The 27,047-nt window shown below is 34.4% G+C and overlaps 1 protein-coding gene across 1 annotated transcript in view; it reads right to left on the reverse strand.

Annotated features, from left to right (window-relative positions):
* The window catches only part of IFIH1 (interferon induced with helicase C domain 1), a 56,622-nt gene that overhangs the window by 4,153 nt on the left and 25,422 nt on the right, over positions 1–27,047 (reverse strand). The window contains exons 5-16 of the mRNA XM_079131239.1: positions 24,126–24,230; positions 18,324–18,544; positions 12,731–12,941; positions 11,651–11,868; positions 10,467–10,583; positions 8,722–8,845; positions 7,931–8,209; positions 7,217–7,476; positions 4,365–4,514; positions 2,950–3,111; positions 632–822; positions 14–104 (exon numbers count right to left, since the gene is read on the reverse strand). Of these exons, the coding sequence (XP_078987365.1) occupies positions 14–104; positions 632–822; positions 2,950–3,111; positions 4,365–4,514; positions 7,217–7,476; positions 7,931–8,209; positions 8,722–8,845; positions 10,467–10,583; positions 11,651–11,868; positions 12,731–12,941; positions 18,324–18,544; positions 24,126–24,230 (2,129 nt within the window). The remainder of the gene's footprint in view (positions 1–13; positions 105–631; positions 823–2,949; positions 3,112–4,364; positions 4,515–7,216; positions 7,477–7,930; positions 8,210–8,721; positions 8,846–10,466; positions 10,584–11,650; positions 11,869–12,730; positions 12,942–18,323; positions 18,545–24,125; positions 24,231–27,047) is intronic.

Here is a 27,047-nt window from a genome sequence, read left to right on the forward strand (position 1 = left end):
GCAATTTACTTACTTGACCACATTTGCAGATGATCTCTCCATTTGTTTGGTAGTCAGCAAACTTCTTTTGCAGTGTTTTGTTTTCTGTCACAACATAGAGTTCCCTAAAATCAAGGAAGAAGAGTCATCACTGGGCATTAGCAAAATACCAACGTGCAGCCCATGGGTCCACACTGAACCCCAGGCTCAGCCAAAAGCCTGCATTATCCCACGCCTCATTCTTTCTCTCCCTCCGGCTTCTCAGGATGATTGTGGCAAATCTGGTTGGTGTCCCCTTTCTACACAAATCTCTCAAGGGTCATGTTTCCTTTTGTGACTTCTTTCAAATCTGTTAGTTTTTTTTGAACTTGACTTTAGTTGTTCAAAAATCTGAGAACAAATACAAATATCTGCAAATTATGTGCCTTGGATCAAAATGGCCATGGAATTTACATTTTTCCTTTCTTGTCCCAGTATAGATTACTTTAAAAATAGACATTTGAAATGGGAATATAATTGGAAGGGAGCAAAACAGGACAATTTCTGAAAAAAAAAAAAAGACCCTATTTTTCACCATTTTAGAAGAATATTTACAATATAATATGTTTTTCCACTAGTAGAGAAACTTAAAACTGGGTCCTCCTGAACTCACTTGAATTCTGGTGTCATATTGACATGATGCATCTTCTCAATTACATAGATATCTTTCCCTGAGCAGGCTAACATATTACAGTTCTTGCAGAGAAAGGTTATTAATGATGGATTGTCCTTGCAATGCTTTGTAATACTTCTCTTGATTTTCATTTTCTTTTCCATTATACTTTGCATCTGCAATTCTGAAATCTGCATAGAGAAAAGAATAGTCAATTTTCCCCATAGTTTTATTGAAATAAGTTTCCTAGAATTCAGAGATCTTAGTTGTAAAAATATACATTAGGCTGTGTTCTACTAAAAAGAAATAATGAGGCAATGATCCCAGAAGAATGTCATCTATCACTCTCTCCTGTAGTCAGCCTAAGTCCAAATAAAATGTAATAATGGAGTAACAGTTATTGGGTTAATGTTAGGGAAAAATTTAAGCTCCTCAACTTGACCCTGATTTTATTTTAAGAAGCTTTCAGTTATGTCAGCTCTTCATATGACAAGAAAAATAGATTTCCTCTCCTACTTTACTAGTGGTTGCCTGAGCACTGTGTTGAGAAGGATTCACAAACCAGAAAAATGGAGACATTCTATTAGTAGCTGTGACTTGGTGTCACACTCCACTTCACTGTAATTACTGCTCTGAGCTCATTCACCTGGAGTAATCTTAGGAAAGCAAGTCTCTTATCCAAAAAAGACTTAGAAAGGCAATCTATTCTGGGATCCCCAAAAAGACCATATCTGCTATGGTTTAAATGTGGCTTATTACCCAAATTTATATCAGTGTTTAATCACCAGTTCTCATGTTAAAGAGTATAAGAAGGTGAAACAGTCTGGCTATAGTGCTTAGAGATGGAACCTTTGGAGAGTGACCAGATTAGTTCATTAAAATAGAGTTCTTATTACTGAGTCCTGGAGGTTTTCATAAGGACAGGGAGAGAGATCACACAGACAAAGAGATACACATGCATTCCTGCCATGATGTGGTCATGCTCACATGACCTCACCAAAGCCTTCAACATGCTCTTTGGACCTTGTACTTCTAGAACCATGAATTTTTTCCTTATAAAGTAGTCTAACTCAGATATTTTGGTATAGTAATGAAAAGCTAACTAACACAAAATTTTATTTTAATGATTGGGAAAACTTGACCCATAAATTCCAGAGACTGTCCTAGAGTTTACCATAAAAACCTTGTCTTGAAACATCAGCTTTTACAAATATCTACTTGATTCTTTCTCTTTGGACATTAGATGTGAAGCAGTAACTTTCTAGTGGTATTATTTTGTGGAAAAAGTTTGACACTCTAAATGTTTGGTGTGCTCTATATCTAAAAAGGTTTTAAAATGTAAGTTTGTATAGAAACCTGGCCAGGAAACCTTGGACTTGGTTATAGTTTTGCACACCAATTTGAAAGCATCCCTTTCCTGAAGCTCTATTTAGGGTACAGCCAATTCCAATGTTAAGAAACTAACATTCACACCCATATGCAAGGGTGTGAATTTTCTTCTAAATGGATTGTTTGCTATTATAGTAGTTACAGTCTTTAATTCAGTAATTTGAAGGATTTCCTGAAATATTGTAAAAATACATTCTTCTTTCACTGTAGTCCTTTACACAATTCACGTAACTGTGTTAGTAAACTGAGATGCAGTTATATGATATATTCAATTTTTTAAATCATTCAGATCTAGTTTCAGGGTCACTCCCTCTAAGAGGCCTTCTTTAAACACCCCATCTAAAGTAGCCATCTAGTAACTTGTTTTATACAATTCTGTTCTAATTCTCTAGTAGTTATCTTTATATGGTGTATATGTTGCTTTTTCACTTGTACGTATGGTTTTTCTTCTCCAAACATCACCAGGGACACACTAGAATATAAGTTTCATTCCACAGGAGTATGATCTGTGTTGTTTGTTACTGTGTTCTCTGCTCCTAGAACATTGCCTGCCTTACAGTGGGCATTTTATAGATATTTCTAGAATTTAAAAATGTGCTTGTATAGACAGATTGGATCAAACCAAAATTACCAGATTTTGTTGAATGAGTGAGTTGCATTAGTTTTTCTATATCAAGGGCAGCCTGAATTTTTCTTATCAAAGTTTGCAGTTGGTTTTATTGGAGTGAACAAAAGCTCCCTGAAAATTTCCTGCCCACCATAGATCTTGATTCTTTATATATAATTCTGGACTAAACACAACTCAGCAAATTGGAACTTGTAATTTAGCACAATTTTTGTCTGGAAAAGTAGCCACAGAGATATCAGTGGTAACCACATGCAGCCATTTTTAAATACAGACCAAATTCAGAGGTGAACAAAAACAATACCTTATGAGCATATGCCTCTGGTTTCATATTTTGAACACACTGTATAGCCTTGTACATCATTTTCTCCCGGAAATCATTAACTATCTCACGTTCAAGAACTCCCGAACTGCTGGGGGCAACCACAATGTAGGTGCTCTCGTCTGCTCTGGCTCTACCACGGGCCTGAGAACATGAAAAAAAGTCAAGCAAATGAAAGGCTATGCCTCACTACAAACTCTACTGGTTTTGGCCTGGAATGCTATTCATTGCTCAGCCCCTTGCCTTCAAATGATCACTCTATTCCTTGTTAAGTTAGTTATTATTCATTCCTTTTAGGTCAGCTCTTCAAAACTTAAAATGTAGGGCAATTCAGAAATTGGTATTCTAGAGCAAAGATGGTGAGGCCCCCCCAGTCGCTTTGAAAGGCCTCTCAGCAAGGCAAGAGGGATGCATGAGAAAGGTCATCTCTGACTTGGCACCAGGACTGGTGAAGCTGCAGATCTGTTCCTGGCATCCTACATTCCATTTTGATACATTTCCCATGGACACATGCTCATTAGAAAGACAAATTTCTCTTATGCCTCTTAATAAAGTGATATTCAGGTACATTTTGAGTAATAGAAATGTAGCCTCGCTCAGGAGCCCATCAACTATAATATAATCCTTAAGGAAAAACAAATACTCTAATAATTCCTAATTAGATGACTGCCTGGTTATCTTAGTCTTCTATGACATGACTTTCATCCAAGGATGTTATTTACAGTATAAATAAAAATCCTTTAGTTCATGTTATGGGAAGCATATTATATCTATTAATGAGCATAACTCCTATACTTGTTTAACAAAAGGTATTCATACCTTATCTAATGTAGGTAGATAAAAGCTAAAGTGAAATTTAAATGGAAACTGGCAAATCTTATTCATTTATTTATTTATTTATTACATTTCTTAATATGACCTTACTAAACAATTTATCATGAAAGATTTCAAACATACAGAAAAGTTGAAAGAACAAGGGAAGAAAATACAGAAACAGCAGGATTCCCTAAGGTTGGGAGAGTTAGTCTGCCAGACACTTGTGGAACAGTGTGGTTCAGATTCCTGGTCCCACTGGGGTCACAGACATCCTAGGGATAGAAGGCCTCTTGACTCTTACACACGGGACCAGTGCCATGGTCCTATAAAGTCTCAGGTTACAGAAATACTGACCTAAGAAGAGTTTTTGATTAAAAATACAATAGGTATCTAGTTGTCAAATGAATTAAACAGCAGCAATATAAATGGCAGTGCTGCTCAGTTCTTTGAGATTGCTCTTTTAGCAGAAAAGGAAATTTATTTTTAAAACTAAAGAAAATTTTTTTTTACTGTTTTACTAAGAGAAAGCAATCAACACAGAAGTAAAAATTAACACATTAGATAAAGGTATCTGAATGTACCTGGACCATGGCTATTTCATTAGTGACAAGGCCATAACGGATAACGATGTTACATTCTTTGATATCCAGACCTTCCTCTGCCACTGTGGTAGCGATAAGCAGATTTATTTTTCCAGTGCGAAATTTACTAATGACTTCTTTTTGTTCATTCTGTGGAAACATTTTAATAAATTAAATTTCATGATGCTAAACACATTAAAATCTTCTAATTAAGAGAAGAAATAATAAATTGCAACTGGTCAGTGTAAATCAAAGGATTAGATCATACACGAATCTGCTGCCATCTGTTTTTGGCATTGAACAAAGACCTGATGGGGAGACAACATTTGATTTCCAATCTGGGATTACCACACAATAACAAAAATATTTCCCTCCTCCAGTCTGGAGGTGGGAAGATCATCATTTATGCCAAGGAAATAAATTGATGGATGATTTGGGGAGGAAGAAAGGAAGAGGCTGTTGGCCGACAAGAGGATATGGCAATGAGAAGCTAAAATGGGCTTTTACTTTCATTACATTCACTTCAGAATGTTTAATATTCAGAAAATTAGATGCAGTGATGCTTTTATAGATTGTGGAGTTTTGAGTCACAGGAAAAAAAAATGCACATTCTATACTGCATTTGGTCACCTTAAGAATCATTCAGGGAAGAAACATACAGAATATTCCTGAAAGGACAAATAAGAAAGTGAAAACAGTGGCTGCGTGGGGGGCTGGATAATAGTCTAAGATGAATTTTAGAGGCAACTTACCATAAGTGCATGTACAGGCATATTGAGAGTTAGGGTAGCCTTATATCTTACTAATTTTAAGCAAGGTCAATATAGGATGTCTTCAATGGGATAACAAAAACGGAAGAATATGTTATTAAAAACAGATTTATAAGTATTTATAAACAAAATGTATCTGGATTTTAAAAGTTAATATTAATATATTAAAATATGCCCTTTGGTCCTTTCATAGGAAGAATAGGTGAGCTTGAACTTAGTCTGATGTAACTGGTGATGTTTTATTTTCATACCTGCCTTGATCAGAGCTCTTGGCCATTTGGTACAGATTCACACTATCTTCTGTTCCTATACATTAAACAAAAGTAAACCTCCCAGACCAACCATGTGCTCTCTGATCCCTTTCATCTTAGGGGCAGTATAGGTTTGGCTGAAGAATTCTCTAGAAAGGCCCCTCTTGTGTCTTTAAGGATTTCTCCCTCATGTTTTCACATCTGCTGATAAAACTAACATGTCCTTGGATTTTAACAGAAGTTGTCTGTGCCTCAATTAAAAGGAATAAATTTAGTAATTAAATTTCAGTTACAATATCAGCTCATTAAATCAAGTAGATGCCATCTCCTCTTCTAAAGTACAAATCCTTTCCAGTTTATCAGGGTGGGAAATGAGGAATGCAGGGAGTGAGGAAGGGGAGAGGGTTCAGATTTTGGCATGTAACCCCCAGATTTGAAGTGGATAAGGAGCAGAAGTAGTTTAAAAAGAGGCTTTTCATTTGTACCCCACCCCTTTTCAAACAGGAGCTGAGGCCACTTATGACAAAAGTCTCAACATTAAACAAATAAGTATATAGAAAATAAAAGATAGGACTCAGAGTGAAAAAGTATAGATGTATCACTTATAAGATAAACATAGAGGCTGTGAGACTGAACTTCTGTTTTGCCTTCCAGTTACCTGGAAGCCAGGGAAAAAAAGTGTTATGGTTTCAATGTGAGTTGTTCCCAAAAAGTTTATGTGTGAGACAATGCAAGAAAGTTTAGAGATGAAATAATTAGGTTATGAAAGCCTTAATACAATCAGTGAATTAGTCCCCTGATAGGGGTTTAACTGGGTGGTAACTAAAGGAAGGTAGGGTGTGGCTGGAGGAGGCGGATTCTTGGAAGTGTGCCTTTGGGGTATATATTTTATCCTTGTTGAGTACGCTCTCTTTCTTTCCCTCTACCACACTCTTCCACCATGATATTCTATCTGACCTTCAGCCCAGAGGAATGGACCTGGCTGTTTATCAACTGAGACCCCTGAAACCATGAGCCCCCAAATAAACTTTTCCTCCTCTAATTGTTCTTGTCAGGTCTTTTCATCACAGCAGAAAAAAAAAAAAAAAAAAAAAAAAAAACACTGATTAAAAAAGAACATTAAGTAAATTGATTCTCATACTATGAAGAAACAAGATTGTTAACCCAAAGAAAACAGTGCTTTATCTGGTTTTAAATTTTAGGGACAACTTAACATAAGTGCATGTACAGAGTATATGGAGAGTTATGGTGGACAATTCCAAGAATTCTTTCTTCTAAACACACACTAAAACAGATTTATTTGCTCCATTGGCCTGAATGATGATGGCCTTAATAGAACTGAAGTATCTTCTTGTCCAGCAAGGGTCAGTATGACTTCAGTCTTCAGAAGAACATTTTATTTTAAAAAGAGATGGTTGTTGTATTCATACTTGAAATAAGTAAGGGTCTTTTTCTCCCCCAAGTTTTGTTTTGTTTTGCTTTGTTTTGTTTTTTACTGTGCACACAATAAGTAGTATAATGAAATGTAAATGAAATAAAACGAAATCCTTGAAAAGAAAACATTTCTCTACACTGTATTTTATCATTATTTTTTGCAAGAGAAACCCAACTTAACGATTCTTCCAAGTATGAGGAAAAAAAGGGACTCTTAAGACAATGCTTAGCTTATCAAATACTAGATTAGACTGCTGTTAAACCCAAACTTGATTCCAAGAAAAAGTGTTTCATTCTGTAAATGTATTTTAGGTGAGAGAGATGATGAAAAGCATTAAAAGCAATTTGAGACTGATAATAATGGCATGAGAAAAGACGTCCAAAAGGGCTTTTGTACCTGTGTCATAGGCTTGAACTCACTGCTATGGCCAGCTCCAATCAGATGGTGGGCTTTCACTCCAACTTCAGCAAATTTTTCATTTTCAGTAATCCACTGTGAAAGGGCATATGCACCCTGTCGTGTTTTTGTAAAAATTATTCCTCGTGCAGATTCCTCGGTCCTGGTATATTGTTCCAATATGGTGTTTCTTAATTTGGTCAGTTTTTCATTTTCATGTTCTGGGTTTTCAGCCAGTTTTTTCAACATTTTTTTGTTTTCTTTAAGAAATAATTATATTTAATTAATGTTAATTAGCTTCATTTAGCCATTCCACAACATATATATAGCAAAACACCAATTTGTACATCATGAATATCTGTTTTAATTAAGAATAAATAAATAAATTTTAAAAACCACAATTACACTAGAGAATTTTATGTCTTGATACATTGAGATGTGATTTATCTTCCACTGATCTTATGCTATATCTAATAATCAGACTGGTCTGATTACTAAATTCATTGCAGTCATTTTGACAGTAAAACTGATGATCAAATGGTTGATTATTGTTACACAAGTAATCCTTAATCTGGTCACATCAGTAGGAGTGGGCCTTCTTCTTTCCAAATGAATTTTTTAAGAGGACCTTTGGGATTGCTTACAAGAAGCACTGGTTCATGATAAAGAGGTAAACTCGTGAGACCACACAAGACATGCTTCTTTGAATCTTACCAAAAAATAAAGTCATGAGAAATTTATCAGTGTCGTTCAGCTTCAAACGTTTCTTTAAGTCACCCTCATCTTCATCACCGTCACAGTCATCGTCATCCACACTTGTGTCACTGTCGTGTTCTAGGACTGCAAGCTTCTTCTCTTTCTCATCATTATAGAAAGTTTCGAGGTGGTTATATGCATCGATCATCCGGATGGTGTCATTAATTTGCAGGGCTTCATTGTACTTTCTCAAATGCTCTGCACACACACGGTCTTTGCGATTTCCTTCTCTAGCAGCTGTGAAAGAATACATTGTGTAAGAGAAATAGCAAGCGAAACCCTATGACTGTGCTGCAGACTTGAATAAATTATGACTCCAAAATCAGCTTCACCTTCCTTTTGAAATGATCAAGGTAAGACTTTAAAGGTATCATGAGCTCTCTAAGGGGGAAGGAAACATTTCCCAACTCCATGATGAGCTGCTTTAAGCTCTGCATCAGCCAGAACGTGTACCTGATCCATGTAGGAATGGCATGAAAAACCCGACAGTGGAGCTCGCCATAGGAGACAGAGCTGTTAGTATTGATCTTCATACTTTAAATACACAATAAATGAAGGAGAAAACTGGATTAATTGGTACCTCTTTCCTCAGATAAGGGATTAGAACATGTTTATGCTTGTCCCATACAGAATACAGAAACCCAATTTGATATTCTATTTGCTTACAGTTTGCTTGTGAATATGTGCTATAATCATCTGAAATCTTGGAGTAAACATGTGATAAACTGTTAGTTCAAAACCCAAATTACCTTTTTTTTCCTGTTGAATGGCCCATTGCTCATAAGGCTGAGTTCCAAAATCTGACATTGGACTCATTTGGCAGTGATTTTGAATGCTTGTCATTATTTTTACAAGTTTCTCTTTAAATGGATCCTAAAAATAAATTATACACTTATTCTTACATATTTATGTTGTTATGAGGTACAGTTATCTTTGTTAAATTTGTTTACATGCTATAATAAATTTGAGAATCTTTGAATGTAACAGGATAATCTCTGATCTCATCTTTGCACATTGCATTCATTTTGTTTTGCTTCTATATTACCTCTAACATCAAGTCACACCCACTCTAACACCATATACCTCTGCTGTAATTTCTAATTTAAAAGTTTTACAGAAGTAAAATTAATGAACATTATAAATCTTAAATATTAAAGGTAACTTTAAAAACATATTGAATTAATGTCACAAGTATTTGGAAAGTCAACAAACTTAAGAAGCATTCTCCTTTGAAGAACTGTTTTCAGTACTGTTTCTACCAAAATAAAAAGTTGAGTTTGAGAAAAGTCAGATATGCAAAAGTTTATGCTATATGAATCCATTGTATAAATTTCAATATCAGTCAAAACTCATCTTTGAGAAGAAATCAGGATGGTGGTTTCCTTGGGGCACTGTGATTGACAGGGTAAAGGAGGGAATTTTGAGACACTGGCCATGTTTTATCTCTTTATTTGAATTTTATTTGCATAATGTGTTCCATTTATGAAAATCCATCAGTTAGTACACTTAGAATTTGTGCTTTTCTGTGCATGTGTTACACTTCAATGAAAAGCGTATTGAAAAGTATATCAAAAAATTAGTAAGCTAAAAAAGAAAAAATTCTCTTCAAAAATATCCTGAGAATTTTTTAATGATTATGAGTAAGAACATGCATATAAAACAAGTAAAACTGAATGAATAACAAGTGAAAGTGAATGAAGTACATTTGAGCTCATACAGCTCAAACAGATAGTACTCTTTCAGAATTGAAAAAAATTATGGAGGCTGATCACTAACATTGGTTTAGTACATACTACATTTCAAGCACAGTATTCTTTACTGCACATGTATTATTCCCTTTAATCCAATATTCTTATGAGGTATATTTTCAATGGGATTAAGTGCACATAGCTAAAATGCAGCATGCTTTTCAATTTTATAATTTGGTCATAATATCTAAATTGGCTCTCCATTCATTTTTATAATCAATAAAAATATTCATTTGAGAAATGCCATTAAAATAAATATCTCACTTCTTTAATATGACAGCATTTTCCTAGAGAAAGTAAATATGCAGATATGCAAATTAGGTAAAATTTCCATTATCATTGCCAACTATAATTGAGAGTAACAAAATGTTTCCATGCAATGTCAGAAAACTAATCCTGGAAGTCACCAAGAAAGTAAAAATCAGGATAAAGTTCACTGTTATATTCCTTTAATTCTGAACACTGCTCCTTAGCCTCATGTCTGTTATTGGTGTCCCTCCAAGGTTCACATGTAGCCAATTACTGAGTTACTTTTCAAATAAACTAGAAAACTAAAAGAAGAATGAAAGAAACACTTAGCATCAGTGCTTTGCTGCCCAATACCAAGTTTTTGAAAGCATAAAACTATAACTTGTCTGCAAAAATTTTTAAATATTATCCAGATGGTCAGTATAAAATAGCCTTTGCCATCTTTCAATTGAGTATGGCTTTGCCAATCAAAGAGATACAAAATGTTAAGGACATACTTCTCTGGTGTCATCTGCAATTACAAACTTCTTACATGGCTCCTTTATTTGGACTTTGAGTTGCTCAAGGTTTTCTTTCACAGTTTTAATGGTAAATGCATCAAGATTGGCACATATCTGGAAAATAGATATTTTAAAATTCAAACAATTACTTTCCCCTTATAATTGATTCAGTATAGTTTTTGTGTAAGGAATATGTAGTATATAATTTCTGGCATAAATATGTAGCATAAAATATCATGTAAGTAGTAAAAATAAGCTTCTAAATCAAATTGGTGAATAATTATTTCAAAAAACATATTTCTTCTCAACCCTTAAATTCCATTCTGCAGCTAGAAAATTGGACATGGAAAGAGTACAGCAATTTACAGAGACTGACAGAGAATGGACATGAGATAATCATATTACACATCATCTTGACAATCATGGAACATATTACCAACCTCTCCACACAATGAAGACAGTGCAAAGCTGGAAGCAGCCTTATCCCTTGTGTCTGGATTAGACTGGAATTAGTTCCTAATCCCTGTGATAAATTTTATCTTGAAGCCAAAAATTGCACCTCGGAATGTTGTCTTCTCTAAAGATTTTTTACTGAATTTAACTGCAAAGGACTTAAAACACAAATGCAATTGCTTTCCTGCCAACATATTTCTTGGGCTACTCTGATTCATTTCACACTTGAGATCTTTAACACTTGACTGGTTTATATGGTATCACCATTCTGGGGCAGCTGACAATTTCATCTTTAATGAAAGATCCTCCTATCTCTATCTCCCATTTGAGTAGTTCAGATTCAAAGAAAGAAACATAACAGAAAAGACACAGGAAGCATGCAGTCTTGCCACTCATTGGGTAAGACATTTTAATGTGTGAAATCTATGAAATGCTCTATGTATATTTCTATATAGAGTAGGTCATTAAGTTGTAGATACTTGAGAAGAAGGCATTCTGTTTGTCTCAATCTCCCATCAATTATATTACTCTTTATAAGTGTTATGCTCTTCTGCATCACAGATCTTTAAGGTTTATCACAGTTTTGTGGATTGTGTACTTACCATAGTTACAGCAAACAGATTTCATTTAACTGATGATCATGGAACTTGAATTCAACCTTACATCAAAAGCCCAAGGAACAGTTATTTGTTTTAGCCTTTCGATTATACATAAAGTTAATGACTTACTTTTAAAATGTGTTCTTCAGCCTTGGCTTGCTTTGTGGCCCCTCCAACACCAGGTGAAGCTGTTAGGCCCAATATCTGAGGCAGAGGAATGGCTGGTTTGTTTTCTTTTTCTAGACGTTTGTTTCTCAACTTCTGTTTCAAATAACGCCTCATGATATTATTATAGACTGCTTCTTTGTTGGTGTGATGACATTCATCAATGATAATGAGGGAAAAGTCTTAGAAGAAAAATCAAATGGTCAATTTTGCAATACCCAGAAGCTAGAAGAAGAGAAGTGCCCTGAAACTAGTGAACTGAGTAACCATGGGGATGTCTTTCTTGGGCAGGGAACTGGCACTGTTCTCTTTCAGATTTTAAGAGAAAGTTTAATCATACACTGCATCTGTGCATACCTAAGTATGGGATACTATTCACCTAGCTATAACTGTTGCCTACTATCCCTGGTTAACAAATGGGTTTCTGAAAGTTCATAGAGCTAAAGTGTTAGGGAATGAAAATCACATTCTGCTTTTTTTCTTCTGTATCTTTTTTTTTTTTTTAAGCTCTCAAGAGTACCCTTTTATTCTTTAATAAATATTTCATTTTCGGTTTGTAAATTTTATCTTTATTACTTCAACTGAAAAAAATGCACTATTTGAAAAGAGATAATTTTGTCTTAACATTGTATTTAATTGTTATAATTATTTTTAGTCTTTCCCTGCTTTTCTCCTACCTTCTCAACCCATCCCAGAATATAGGAAGGATTGTTTGTTCACTCTGCAGAGAAGGCCATGGTTCTAAAGGGATCCTTTAGCAATTAAAAAGATTAAAAAATGTTGTCAGAAGTAAACAGAGAATTCAGTGAATGCTTGATTTAATAATGATATTCTTATGCAGATAAAGTGATCCAGAAAAACTTCTTTTTGTTTGTTTCTCTCAGTAAGTGAAGGGTTTTAGTGAACTCTTAAAACATGAAGGACAATCTAAATGAAGGTTAACTTCTTATCGACATTTTAAAAATCATTTGACTAATACAACCTCTGTTACTATCAGCATTATTACTAATTTTTCTTTTTCTAAAAACAAACACTTCAACCAACCTGACAAATTGACACCAGCATCTTCTCCACTTTCTGAATTTAAGAGGGAGTTTTCAAGAATTTGAGCTGTACTGATAATAACATCATAGGATTTGACAACTTCTGGAAATGATATTTTCAGTTGGGTATCACCACTTAACCCAATAACATGATACCATTTCTTCAAAAACGGTTTGAACTCTTTGAGGAAGAGCTGTTCAGCTAACATTACCTTAAAAAATGAAAAGATAAAAACAAAAAGAGAGAAAACAAAGTCAAAGTAAATGGTATCGATCAAAGGCCTACTATGTGTGAAGCATTCAGAGATGTGTTTACATTATCAGTTAATTAGGCATAACAACCAATCCTTGTATTCGTCTGTCAATGAACATTTACTGCATGCTTGTTAGGTGTAGACATCGTATCTGGCACATAAAGGTGTTTGGGATATGGTTGATGGCTTAGAGCAACTCAGTCTAGCTAAGCACATTTATCAAGACTTAAAAAAATAACCATAATGCAGTGTAATAATTCTCTTGGAGAAGGAAATACAAAATGACAGCAAAGACAAGGAAACAACTAGCTCCTCGAAGGAAGTATTTAGAGGGAATTCAAATCTACTCAGCCATGGGTTAGTAAGGATATCAGTTGAAACTAAGTTTGGATATGGAATATATTTTTAATTTGTACAGCAGAGCCAGGCTGTGCACACTAACTAGAGTATTTTAAATTAAGCATGACAGTTCATAAGATCCTTATAAGTTGTATGTAGAGGTGGTTTATCCTCAATGTTGGTTTGGGAATCAGGCTAAGAGGGACATGTCTGAAGGATTAGAAAAAGCAGGGAACTGAGAGTAAAGATGAAAGACATTGACTGGCAGCATGGGTAGGGAGTGAGGGAATGAACTACTGGCACAGTTTTGGTGACTGAACAAAAAGCAAAGAGCAAATACCCTTGGCAAAAGAAGTGTGAAACTTTTTATCTTGTTCAGCTGATTCTTTGCAAGTTGCAGTGACTGCTGAAGTAGGCTGGATTGACACTGCAATGCTTCCTAGTAATAGTCACTGGGGGAGGGTCCTTTTCTAATAGGATTTATACAATGGAAGCCCAGGGTTACGTAGTATGGCAGATAGTTGCCAGGAAGAGTTTCAAGGGCAAGCCTCAACAAATATGCATTATTTTCCCCATGATATGAGAACCTAATAATGCAAACAGTGGTTACCTTTCCACTAGTTTGCTGAATATCTGTTCTTCTTTTTACTTGAGGTAAGCCCCACTTATGTATTAAATGAGGTCTGGGTGATCTCCCTAATGGAGAATGGCAGAACACAAAAAACACGACTTTGCATTATTAATTATTATTATTTAGTAGAAATGATAGAGGCTTCTAAGAGTAAATGTCTAGGGAGGGGAAAAGGGAAGAGGTAAAATGGATCCATGAATTCCAAGGAAGTAGACTTGAAATCAATAATCAAGGTTGGTGAGTAGAAAACATTACCACAAGGTAGACAGGGTAATGAGAGGAACTGTCATTCAGTGTTGTTTTCAAAATAAGTTCTCTCTGGTTTACCTGCCACAAAATCACTTAAGAGGTTTGAAAAATGCAGAATCTTAAGCCCCATTCAAGAACTGCTGCATCTAGGGACCACCTAAGGGCAGAGCCCTGAATTCTTCACTTTAATGAAGCTCCCATGTGATATTTAAGACTTCAAAATGTGAGTGCCACAGCTCTTCTGTCTCTTCCACAAAACCATCACTGATTCATTTTTCTAAAAGTATTATTTCCACTGTGCAAGACAGGAGGAATAATCAGAGAAGGGAGTCACAAAGATTCTGAAGAAGAGAACAGAAAATTAATGTGGTGGAAAGAGAAAGCATGTGCCAGAAGGAAAACATCCCTGAAAAAGAGTCATTCCAGTGGCTTGATTCGTGTGACCTGGTCAAGGTCGAGTCATCTCAGGTGTCTCCACTTCTCCTTAACAAAATGAGATGACATGGACCTGTCACAGGGTTGTGAAAATTAAATGAATTAGAAGCCGCCATGTTTCCAGTACTCAGAAAACTTCCCTGATACACCACTTTGCCTTTCATTCTAGTGGAAGAGGATGGTGGAAAGAGAACAGTTGACATTAGAGGATAAGGGTTCAGGTTTCTTCCAAGCTGCTTATTGGCTGGATGATCCCTGGAAGGCCAATTAAAGCTGGAACCTCAGTTTTCTGATGGAAAAAAATTGGATAATCATGACTATCTCATAGGGTAGCTGTGCTTAATGAGATAATGTATGAGAGTGCTTTATAAAGTTCATAAAATATTAATTATCATATTATCAACATACATCTCTCATCTCCTTTTTAAACTGTAGATTCTTTGAGAACAGAATCTGCTTTTGATGTGTTTTTAAATACACTCATGCTGAATGGCATAATTAAGAATCTCTGGACCATGGAGTGACATAGCAACTTCTACCCATAAAAGATGAGTTAAAACCTTCTAAGGAAGCAGCATTCTCTTATCTACAAAACAAAAATGTTGTCAGAGGAGATAGCAGGTGTTGGAAGTCCTGATACTCGCTCTGGGTGGCACTGACTTCCTACTGAAGGACACAGAGAAAGCCAGATGCAAGTCTGACATGGCTAATTGGGAGGTGTGTGGTCCTCTTGGAGCCTTTTCCTGAGATGTGACAGAGTGCCTGCCAAGACTAATCAAACCCAACTGCTACCCACTTCTGCTGAATCATATGGGGCTACAGTATAGCATCTGAAGGAACCTGGGATTTATCTCTCATGATGTTGAAACCCTAGAGAGGAAATGGAAAGTCTGGGAGCACAGGTGGTGTTTTCATTTCTCCCTGCATTTGAAGGCTATAACTTTGAAAAGGATAGAGGAAGGGAGATAAAAGTAAATGGTATTAGGAAACATGATTTCTCTTTTCTAGATCAAAGGTTACAATAACTTCCTGTTAGGCTTAAATACAGAATGCAGGTTAAGGACCAGAGATTTCTTGACTCAACCAAAATAATTAATGCTGAAATTACTCTAAAATTTAAAAAAATGGGATAGTAAATTATGCAATTATGACGTAGATGGGAGACTAGTGGAGGGATTTCTAGTATTTCTGGGGAGAAAAACAACAGGGAAGCTCAGGGACTTGAGTTAAGTCCTCAAATGTTCACAAGACAATGCAGTGAATATGAAGAGTGAGAATGAATTAACATTTAAACATGGCTATAAAGGTACACTCATAAAAATCACCTAGATCTGATGAGATGAAAGTTTCCTAACTAGAATCAAGCACCGAGACAAGGAAATCTCATAGAAAGGAAAGTGCATTAGACATGTACAACATCATGAGACCTGAAATTATCAAGCAACATCAGTGATATGAAGAGAGAAGCACAAGTATTTGCATTTAGGTTAAAAATTTAACTGCACAAAAATTAACTCTAGCTTAACAGATTTTCCGAAGAAAAGGAAATGGGTTCTGAGTTCACGGCAAGGTGCAGATGAGTCTGTACATGTCAAAGCAAATCCAGTCACAGGCTGGATGAGTATCATATCACATCTCTCCTGAACTCTGCAATGCTAAGACCATAGCTATAGTATTTTGTCCAGCTCTGAACACTGTGATTTAAGAGGATTCTAGATAAAGTTCTGGAAGAATATGAGAACTAAGAATGATGAAAGGCCTGGAAACCATGTTATACCAACAATTAAAAGAACTGTGAACATTTATCCCAGGGGACAAAAAGAAAAATAACGTAGGGTTCACAGGACTCTTTCATGAAGAACTATTATAAGGTACGAGAATTATGATTTACTCTTCAGAATCAAAGAGAAAAGAACTGCAACCAATGAATTTGGGTTCCAGAGAAGCAAATCTGGACTTTCTAACAGTGTCAGTGTGTCAAAGAATGGCCAGGGCTGTCTTGTAGATGGGAGATCTTGATATCTGAAGTTACTTAGTGGAAACGAGAGAATGACTCCACAAAAGAAGAAAGCTGCCTCTCAAAGGCCCCTTGGAGCTCTCCTGCTCTGTGCCCCTGTGGCCACATAAAGGAAATACAGAACTAAACGAATGAAAAATAGCTCCTAGGTTTTGAGGCTGTATGGTTTAGAGTAAGTGGTATAACTGACAAAGAGACAGATAAATAGGGAAGGAGAGCCCTCTGAGAGGTTAGATGGTAAGGCTGAGTTTTAAAAACAGCAGAATAGCTAAATCATATCTTTTTAAAAAAATCAGTTTAAGTAGCTTTAAATTCTGTTAACTTTGTTCTTTCTCTGGATCTGGTACTTAACCTGTTCTCTGGTCAAAGTGTTTGATTTCATTAGCCACAAAGATTTCAGAACACGGTGATTATTATTTTGTCAATTTTATAGATGAGGCAACTGTTAAAAAAAAGTTGTCTACTAATTTGTCTGAGATGAGATCACACTGCTGGTAGGCAGAAAAAGGATTCAAACTTATTCTAAAAAGCAATACCATTACAAAGGGAATATATTAAAGGCTATGGACAAATAAATTCTAATGTTTCATCATTACCAGCAAATAAATAAATAAGTTCTAATAGTGTAAAAGTGTAAAGGAAGATATAAAAGTGTAAAGGAGTGTTCTTTACACATAGCAGATACATACAAAATGCATTTGGAACAACATGATGGAAATTACTCAAATCATGGCTGCAATCACTCAATCACATTCACTACCTTCTTTAGCACTGAAAAACAAGTTGTAACAAAAAGTTTGGGCATAAAGAAATCTAAAAAATATAGGAAATTTTATAGTCTACTAGTGAATTTTTGTCAAAAAATACATAAGAATGGGAAATAGTCTATTCCTGGTCATAAAGAGCATACTCAATTTTATTCCCCAAAATGGAAAAAATTAATATCCCCAACCCCGCAAATATATAAATTAATAAATTCTCATTTGTTTGAGTAAGGCTTAATCACCTTGATTTTGTTTCACAATGTAGAAAACATATATCTGTTTATTAAGATGACCTTCACATAACCCAATATGAATTATTAAAGGAAAACAGTTACTTATACTTATTGCATTAATATATTATACATACATATATGTAACATGTGTATATATATATTCTTTGCTTATTGTTTACCTGCTTAAGTAGATATACATAAACCAATATTCACTTAATTTCTCTTTATCTTCAAATCACATTATATATATTCTAGATAAAGAGGACATTTCATCATCAACTAAGGGTCAATGCTTAAAGAGACTCTAAAAGACATTATTTGATCCTAGATTCCAGGGATGTGTTGAGGTCATTTATACTCACTTGCAATGGGAAACTAAATCAATATCAGTTGACCCTAAAATGCATCTTATAAATATTATCTTTAAGCCTAAGTTATAGCTATTTGATTTAATGATTTGGTTTTATAGAGAAATCCAATTTTAAGCTTTGTCACTTAGTAGAAAGACATATAAAAACAGAGATTAAAAGTAAAATAAGTGGTTTATTTTGTCTTTACATCCAATTAAACTAATCTGTGTGATACATTGCTAAAAATGTTATTATATAAAGACTTGAGAATAGTAAAATGAAAAATGAACAAATGATGCCATATTACATGTTGTCTGAATACCTTATTGACAAGAACTATAACTTTTCCAGGCTCGGATGCTTGTTTCTTCTTGTCCAAGTGATCTCTGGCAATGTAAACCGCCACTCTGGTTTTCCCACTCCCTGTGGGAAGGCATATGATGATATTCTTCCCTTCCAAGGCTGGTTGGGCAACTTCCATTTGGTAAGGCCTGAGCTGCAGTTCTGGCTCAGGGGATGCTCTTTCTGTGACCTCCTCTTCATCTAAAGAAAGTTGAAAAGAGGAAAAATAAGAGAAGAGGCAATAAAATAACCAATGCTATGAGGCCTGAAATTGAATATAGACCTCTTGTGGCCTTAAACTCCTTCTCTGTATCCAAACCAATCTATTTTCTAGTTTCTGTGCCAATCAATGTCAGGTGTCCACTTAAATTTGCAGAAACCTGGTGCTCTATCATGGAAGTGACCCGAGGAGTTGGGATACAGGAGTGAATTAACAGCATGGGAGCCTGGGAAACTAGTAACATGGGGGAGGGTTTTAAAAGAGTGAGCAAAGCCAAGAACAATTTATAGAAAGGGTCGTGGTGCACAATTGGCAGTTATGGTTGTTCATGCATCAGAATTCCCATTTCTTCATTTAGCCAATATTGTCTTGTTTCTCTGAACTCTTCCACATGCAAAATCAAGAGAAATTGAGAAAGCAGGATTCAATAGTCCCCCTTGTTCTGCAGTTGCCCTTATTTTTTATTACAGAGAATGTATTACAGCTGATACTGCATTCCTTCATTTGTTAAAATTTTTTCTGACATCTAAATAACAAAAAGCATACATATGCAATTGTCCCTTGGTATCTGTGGGGAATTAGTTGCAGGAGCCCTTGCAGATACCAAAATCTGCAGGTGTTCAAGTCCCTTATACAAAATAGCATAGCATTTGCATATCATCAGCATACCTGTATCTTTACTTCAGATCATCTTTACTTATAATACCTAATACAATGAAAACATCATGTCAATAGTTGTTATTTTGTATTATTTAAGAAACAATGACAAGGAAAAATTTGCAAATGTTCAATACAAACAATTATTTTAAAGAGCATTTTTGATCTGCAGTTGGTTGAGTCTGTAACTGTGTAATATGAGGGGCAGGGTGCATATGTTTGTGTATGTGTGAACACGTGTGTGTGTGTGTGTGTGTGTGTGTGTGTGTTTCAAATCCTCTCCCATTTGAGGAAATTAAGTTGTGCAGAAGCAATATATAGGAAATAGGAGAAAACTTCTCCCTTGCTAGCCTTTAATTTGTAGGTTTTTACTGAAAGGTAAAAACTAATTTTGTTAATTTAAATTAAGTTCTGATTAATTTTGCCATTTAGTTTTGAATTGTGATCTTTATTGCATCTTTATTTGTGTATCTCCACACATTCATACTTATCCTGAAACCCAAAGCACAATCTATTACAAATATTTCAAGTTGACATAGAATTTTTTAAATTGAAAATACTGGTAAAGTAAGCGCATTAATTTTAGGAATGTTAGAATGAGATTAATTTTAGGAATGTTAGAATGAGATTATTATAACATACATTGGTCTAGATATATTTTATTTAGAAGTGACCATTTTTATCTATATTAGCCAAAATAAAAGCTTTAAAAATGTACAGTTCACAACATGGAATGCAGTGATATAAATGTTAGACCAATTTAAAAGTTTATCTTATATTTTATATAATCACAAGAAAAAATGAAATGACAGCACTTATCAGTACCTTATCACACATGAAATAGTGTTTTTTTCTCTTATCAATGGTCGCCAATAAAACTAAACTAACATAATCCCATTAACTTTTTAAAACTTGCTGATGTCTCTGTTTCAGCAAGTGGATGATTCTATTTAAGTGGACTTTAACTTGTTGTGATAGTACTAACTGAACAGGTAGGAAATTTCACACCAAATACCACTTAGGAAGAACCATCTATAAACCTGGCAGGAAATGTGCCTTCTGTATGGATGAGTGAAGACAGATGCGAGACATTTAAGCTATCATTGGGTGGTCTGCTGATTCACTTAATATGGTTTTCATGAAAACCTCATACAAGATTATCGCATTTAAAATAGACATTTACACATTTACAAGTTTTCTATCTAAGCTTACTTTGAACTAACAGTATTTATAACTCATTTATGTAAGGTTTAGATTTAAGAAAAATATTACTTCTCTGTGAAGTGGCCTTTGTAACTAATCAAAATCCTGATATTTCACCTCCATTAAGAGGATATATATTATGTGACTTTTAAAACAACCAGATTCTTGTTTTGTTTCGCTTCTTTGTTTGTTTGTTGGTTGGTTGGTTGGTGTTAGGGATTGAAAGTAAGGCCTCATGCATGCTAGGCTAAGTCAGATTATTTGAAGCAGTGTCTAAACCAAGACCCAGGAATTTACTCTTGTTAAATTGCTATTTGTTATATGATATTCATTAAAAGATATTGATAAATTCTTTTCTGCATTTCATTCTACTCATTTTTGCATTGATGTTTTTAAAATAATAAAATGCGGACTTCCTCATTCTAGTTGTATGTATTTTTTAATAATCATTCTTCCCTTTTTTGTTTTTCATACTTACTTCTGTATCCTTGGGTAATAACATACAGCAATTTTATAAATCTCTTTCCCAGGAACTTAACACCCACTCAAATGAGTAAGATATCAACATCACTTATGCATATTAGATATTTACTAAACCAATAGATTTAAGAAGAGTCAGAATGTTCAAAGGACTATCTTGTTCAAAATTTAACTCTAGAAGCAAAGTCACAAAGTTTTTATGCCACTTTACTGGTCATGTACCACTACTTCATTCTGCAATAAATATTTATTGGGTGACTATCATATGCCATGCATACCCTGCCAAAATACAACCATTTCCTGAAGGACTTCAGACAAGAGAACTGTACTGCTACCATTGAAATGGCTAGACAGACAGCTCAGTAACTTTCTATAATTTTGAGTCATGATTAGGAGATCTGATGGACAGCCCAAGTTTACAAGAAAGCACAGAGTAGATATGGAAAAAAAGTACAGAGTTGGATTCAATGTGAAAATAGCATCCAAAGGAAAAGAGCTGGGTGAGTGCTAAATATTCAGCCTGATTTCTTGCCTTATCACATCCTCTGACATAGGGATGGAAGAATTTATCCACATAAGCAATGAAAAAGGGTTTCCTCTTCTCTGTCACCAGAAGGAGAAAACTGGGCTAGTATCAATGAGTCAGAAGCCAATTTCTTTTATGAAAGAAATGTTTGGGTTTTTGTTTGTTTGTTTATTTTTGGCTCTCTCTGAAAAGCATAATTAAAATGCAATAATAAAAAGAGTATTTAAAATATGCACAGGCTTTGAATTATACTGTGCCCTCCCTATAAAACAAATAATGACTGATAAACTTAACATTTTATTATACTGTATAAATGGTCAAAAAAATGAAATTAAATAGGGTTTAAATAATAATATTCTATTGGAACTACACCATGTGGCAAATTTCATTCTCACATTGATTTTGACAGCTGAGTTATTCTTGGAGAGAAAAGGTCTGTCACTGCATGTGTTCGAAATCCACGAAGTATTTCTTTACCTATAGCATGTAACACAGAAAAATACACCATTCCAGTTGGACACATATTAATAGGCATTACCTCAAAATAGTAAGGAAACACTTTCTAAATATCAGATCAGTTTATATTGACAAAAATATTGCCACTTTTTGTGAAACAGTTTATATCTCTGAAAATGGGAAATGGGGAAAAAAACCTTTTATAATATAATTACAATATTTAAACTCTAACAGTTACCAGCAATTTTGCTTTGCTCTGTCATAATACTTCCTCAAAGAACATAATAATTGTGTTGGTTCACACCTGTGATTGTTGTGGTCCATTATACAACCTTTGAGTGAGAATGAAGGACATAGAGAATAAGACCCTTTTTGATGTCAGCCCCATAGGTTGAAATATAATGTCAAGCACTGTAATACTTTCCAGTGACCCAATAAGTGTTTAATGGTTCACCAATTTACTGAAACCTTTTATTGAATTGATTTCTGTTTCAACTATAGCATGCACCAGAAGGTAAGGAATTTCACAATTTTATCATTTCAGAATTTTACTGCCCACTATACAAAGTAATTCTGTTTCTAAACACTGACCCATCTAGAACTTCAAGGGTGTCTCTTAGAAATGTGTTTGTCTTTGAAAATGTATTTGCCTTTGAAAACATATTTGCTTTTCAAAAGTAGGTTGCGTTCGGATTTATCATGTCTTTCATGCCACATTGAAGACTAAAAATCAGCAAATACATTTGCTAACAGCTCTAAATAGGCAAAGTGCCCTGCATACAGAGGCTATGCTTTAAATATTTATTGAAGGAATGAATATTGTTGAAAAACCCTTACTTAGACAAATAAAAATTAGGATGAGGTTCAGAAGCTTAAAACAACCCATTAATGTGTTAAATATTAGCTAGAGTATATTTTGAGTTCTAGTAGCATCAATAGCATGTAATAGAAATTATAATTATTAAATTTACCAATCTTAGGACAAATATTGAAAACAAATAAAATCCATAGAAGTAAGTCCATGACGAGAACTTAATAATACTGATGGAAGTGAATAGAAAATGATTAACCCTTTCAAATTACAATTAAAATTTCAAGTGACATTTGGTAAATTGCTTTCTTCAAACTAAGTCTCAGGAATTCAGGAGTGTGATTGAAAGAAAAGGATATAAAAACAGAAGTGGTGGTACAACTTAGAAAGCTTTTAGGGCATATGACCATGTTTACATAAACTATTTTTCCCTTCCAGGACTATTGTACATCTGTATTTCTATGATTCTGACAATGCAAGATAATCTGAATTACACAATATTTTCTAAGTAGAAACAACCACAAATGAAGGCTAAAATAATTTGCTTCTTAGTTTCCCACATTTCCAGTCACATTGCATAGCATTTTTCCTTTGTAATTCGTTAATTTGAATTATGAATGATTCATATAGACCAATGTAGGAAGGTGTATGATAGACATTTAAAACCCATTACCATGCTTTAAGATATCAATGTTTTAGGTCAGTAATGACTATGGAATATAAATTCAGAGAACAGAAAAAAATAATATGAATCTATCAAACTGACAGGTTAGGAAATTTGGTAAGAGTGAGTTTTGATGAAGGTGTGGGGGATTGGGAACAGGCACTTTCATTTAATGCTGATATGATACAAAACCAAAGGAAAAGCAACTTGGGAACTACCTACCCAAGTTATCATTTAGTGTCCAAAGTATTTCCTAAACTCTACTGCTATTCAAGAGCTATGTGTACAAATTGGAACACTTTTAACTATATTCTTCATTTCTAGTTCTTTGTTTTAAGTGAGGCTATTTGTCATCCAGTTACCTAGAGTCACATTTCTCTTATTGATAGTACCAATGTGTTATTTAAAGTGTATCTTATTAAAAAGTAAATTTTGAAACAAATACCATGCTGCATACAAAATTTAAGTGCAGTCAAATTAATCAAAACAGATCTCATAAATAAAATAGATGACATGATTCCATGAAATTCAGCATGTACCAGACCAAAAAGACACATACTGGATCAAAATGAGTTTGGTTCTGAGACTTTTGTAAGTTGTACTTTTAAAGAAAGCCAGTGGCAAAGTTCCAAAACGACTCACTGGAGAAAAGAATTGCTTTAATTGCATAAGTACATTAGGGAGGGTATGAACAGCCCCCATGCATTCCACTATATGGTGTCTTATTTCACACTTTTTAAGGTTTACACAACAGTTAGGCAGTACCTGAATCACTTCCCATGGTGCCTGAATCACTGCCCATGTTGCTGTTATGTCCAAGGCTTTCATCTAAGCAGCTGACACTTCCTTCTGCCAAACTTGTGTCTGATTCTGCAAAGGAAAACATTTTAAAATATTTTTAAAATATTTCTGAGAATAAACGTATTTTAACTGCACACCTCTACAGCACACAGTACATACAGTTCAATGGAAGTGGGGAAGGCGCACCCAGACAATTATGAATAAAAGGTAAGAGTTTCTGGCAGGCTACATTAGGAAAAATCCACTATGGATGAGCAGCTGCTGAGTAGTGACTCAAATCCATATTACCTACTTAAAGTGCTGTAATTCAACGTGAGAACTCATGCAAATTCTTAAGGGCTTGCGACTTTTGTTATCCCTTTCCGTGTAAATTTTGCCCCCCAAAAACATATCCAAGTTTGATAATAGGTTTCAAACAAAAATATTATATGGAAAACATTGAAACTATATTCATGTAAAATGGCAGAGAACTAATAAAATACATAAAATTAATAAAATGCATGGATCTACTGATCAATTATGAAAATATTTCAATGATAAACGTGGATTTACAATATCATAATTTAAAATCTAAAACAAATTTGTTCAACAAGAATATCACTAAAACCTGGTTTCACAGTGGTACTATGAGCTTATGTGTGGCTAGAAATAAATGTTTTCTTAACTATAATTAAATTAAACCTCCATCAAAGAGTTATGTTTAAACATGAACATCAAGTGCACACCCTCCAGTTAGTTAATCTGATTTTCTGATTTCAGTAATATCAATTCTTTTGAAAACCTTAATTCCCTCAAGGGAAAAATTTCTTCAGTGCAATTCAATTCCCAAAACTTATGCCATCCTCATCCTCAAGGATCAAAATTATTGCCAACCTGGTAAAAATCACTGCAGTGGTTACTAATGTTGACTTTGGAATCAGATGGACTTGCGAAATTTATTATTGATATTGCTCTGATCCTAGGTTTCTCTTATTTAAAATGGGTCCAATACCATTTACCTCACAGGATTTGATAGCCATTAAGTAATATTAGGTACAAGAAGTTTTTGGCATAGTGGCTTAATTGGTGTTAGCTGGTGTTTAGAAAATGAAGAATAAAATCAAGTAGTTGGCCTATTATTGGGCAGACATTCCATTTAATAATGCTCTTACATTTAATAATATTTTATAGTGTTTATACTTCTTAGATAATTATCATCTCATCCTAAAACTCCCTCAATGCACTAGCAAGTTATACTAAGGTAGCTTTTAACTATATAAAACTAGTCTTAAGTATCATATATTTAAAGTTGGAAATAGAAATTGATGATAAACAGACACAGGGTGTTATCAATAAAACTCCAAAAGAAAGTACATTCTTTCTTTTGAAGTAGTTCATTTTTTTCAAGTCAGAAGAGGTGTAACTTCTACACTGCAAACATTACTGTTTTTAGTTGTACAGTTTGATGAATGTGATAAATGTATACAGTTCTGTAACTACTACTGCAATTAAGATATTTCCATAATCAGATTTCCCCCAAGTCTCTTTATAGTCAATGCCCTCCACTGTCTGCTGGTAATCACAGATCTGGTTTCTGTCCCTATGGTCTTGCCCTTTTCAGAATGCCATATCAATGGATTCATGCAACATGTAACCTTTCTGTCTTGCTTCTTTAATTTAGCATAAGATGTGTGAGCTTTGTCTATGTTGTTGTATCTGTAATTTCTTCCTATTTATTTCAAGTTAGTATTCCATTTGGGTGTCTGTTAATGACATCTAAGACATCACCCCTCCAATTTAGTTAATCCTGTTTAACTTGGGAGATGTAATGGAATTTCAGTCAATACTAATCAAATATGTAAGATATCTTTCTTAAAAGTTAAAAGAAAGCTGATAAGAAAGTTGTAGAAAAATTCTCAATGGACATCCATACTGTTTAAGTATATTAGCACAACATAAATATACTAATGTGAAAATACTGTGCTTATCAGTTGTCGTAGATTAGCTCTAAAACTCAGATTTGAGGAATCCCTTATGATCACACGGGAAAACCTGTATATCTCACTGAGAGATTTTAAATATGGCACTTTGCAATTCCCAGAGGTATGTCTTGTTAGAAGCTCAGAGGCGAGTGTGGGATAGAACTGTCAAGTCGAAGAGCGTTTTGGGCAGATGTACTGATGAAAAGAGAATATGATTTGTAAGGGAAAGGCAAGGTGTAAAATAAGATGGGGAAAATGTCATTGCAAGGATAATTCTAGATGTAGAAATATAGGCCAAGATTTTGAGGTAAAAAAACGTAAATTTTGATGTGCTCTACATTTGTTGTTTTAAATGTAGGTAGGATTGAGAACTGAAGAAAATAACAAAATTACTGGAAAATACTAACAAATATAATCTAAATTCTAACATTGTTATCATTAAGTTTTCCACTAAGCTTAACAGAAATGAAAATTATATTTGATCTTCATTTCCTAAGCATTTAGCAGTTAAATCACAATCTTAAGCCTGTCCTTCATATATGTAAAGTCAAGCTTCCTTCTAGCATGCATAAATTTGGGGGGAGCTATTTATGCAGTGTGCACAAACAATTTATAGAGAAAGTGGCTACCTAAACCAAGGTGTTATTAATTAAGTTCATTATCTGGATTATTTTGATCTCACAATCATATTGCAATGTGTCAGGAAGACACTGAGCTCATAGTTTTCACATATGTAAATTATGTCTGAAGTTCTAGGTAGATACTGATTATCAATTTACTTTTATAGGTGAGAAACCAAGACTAAGAGAGGTTAATTTATCAGATCATACAGTTATGGAGAAGAGTCCCCATTTTCTGAGTTCTTCAAGACCAGTGTTCCAGTGACTGATGACTGTGTGGAGCTTTATAAACAAGTAAGCAATCC

Source organism: Sciurus vulgaris (assembly GCF_902686455.1).
Source record: "Sciurus vulgaris genome assembly, chromosome: 3".
NCBI lineage: Eukaryota > Metazoa > Chordata > Mammalia > Rodentia > Sciuridae > Sciurus > Sciurus vulgaris.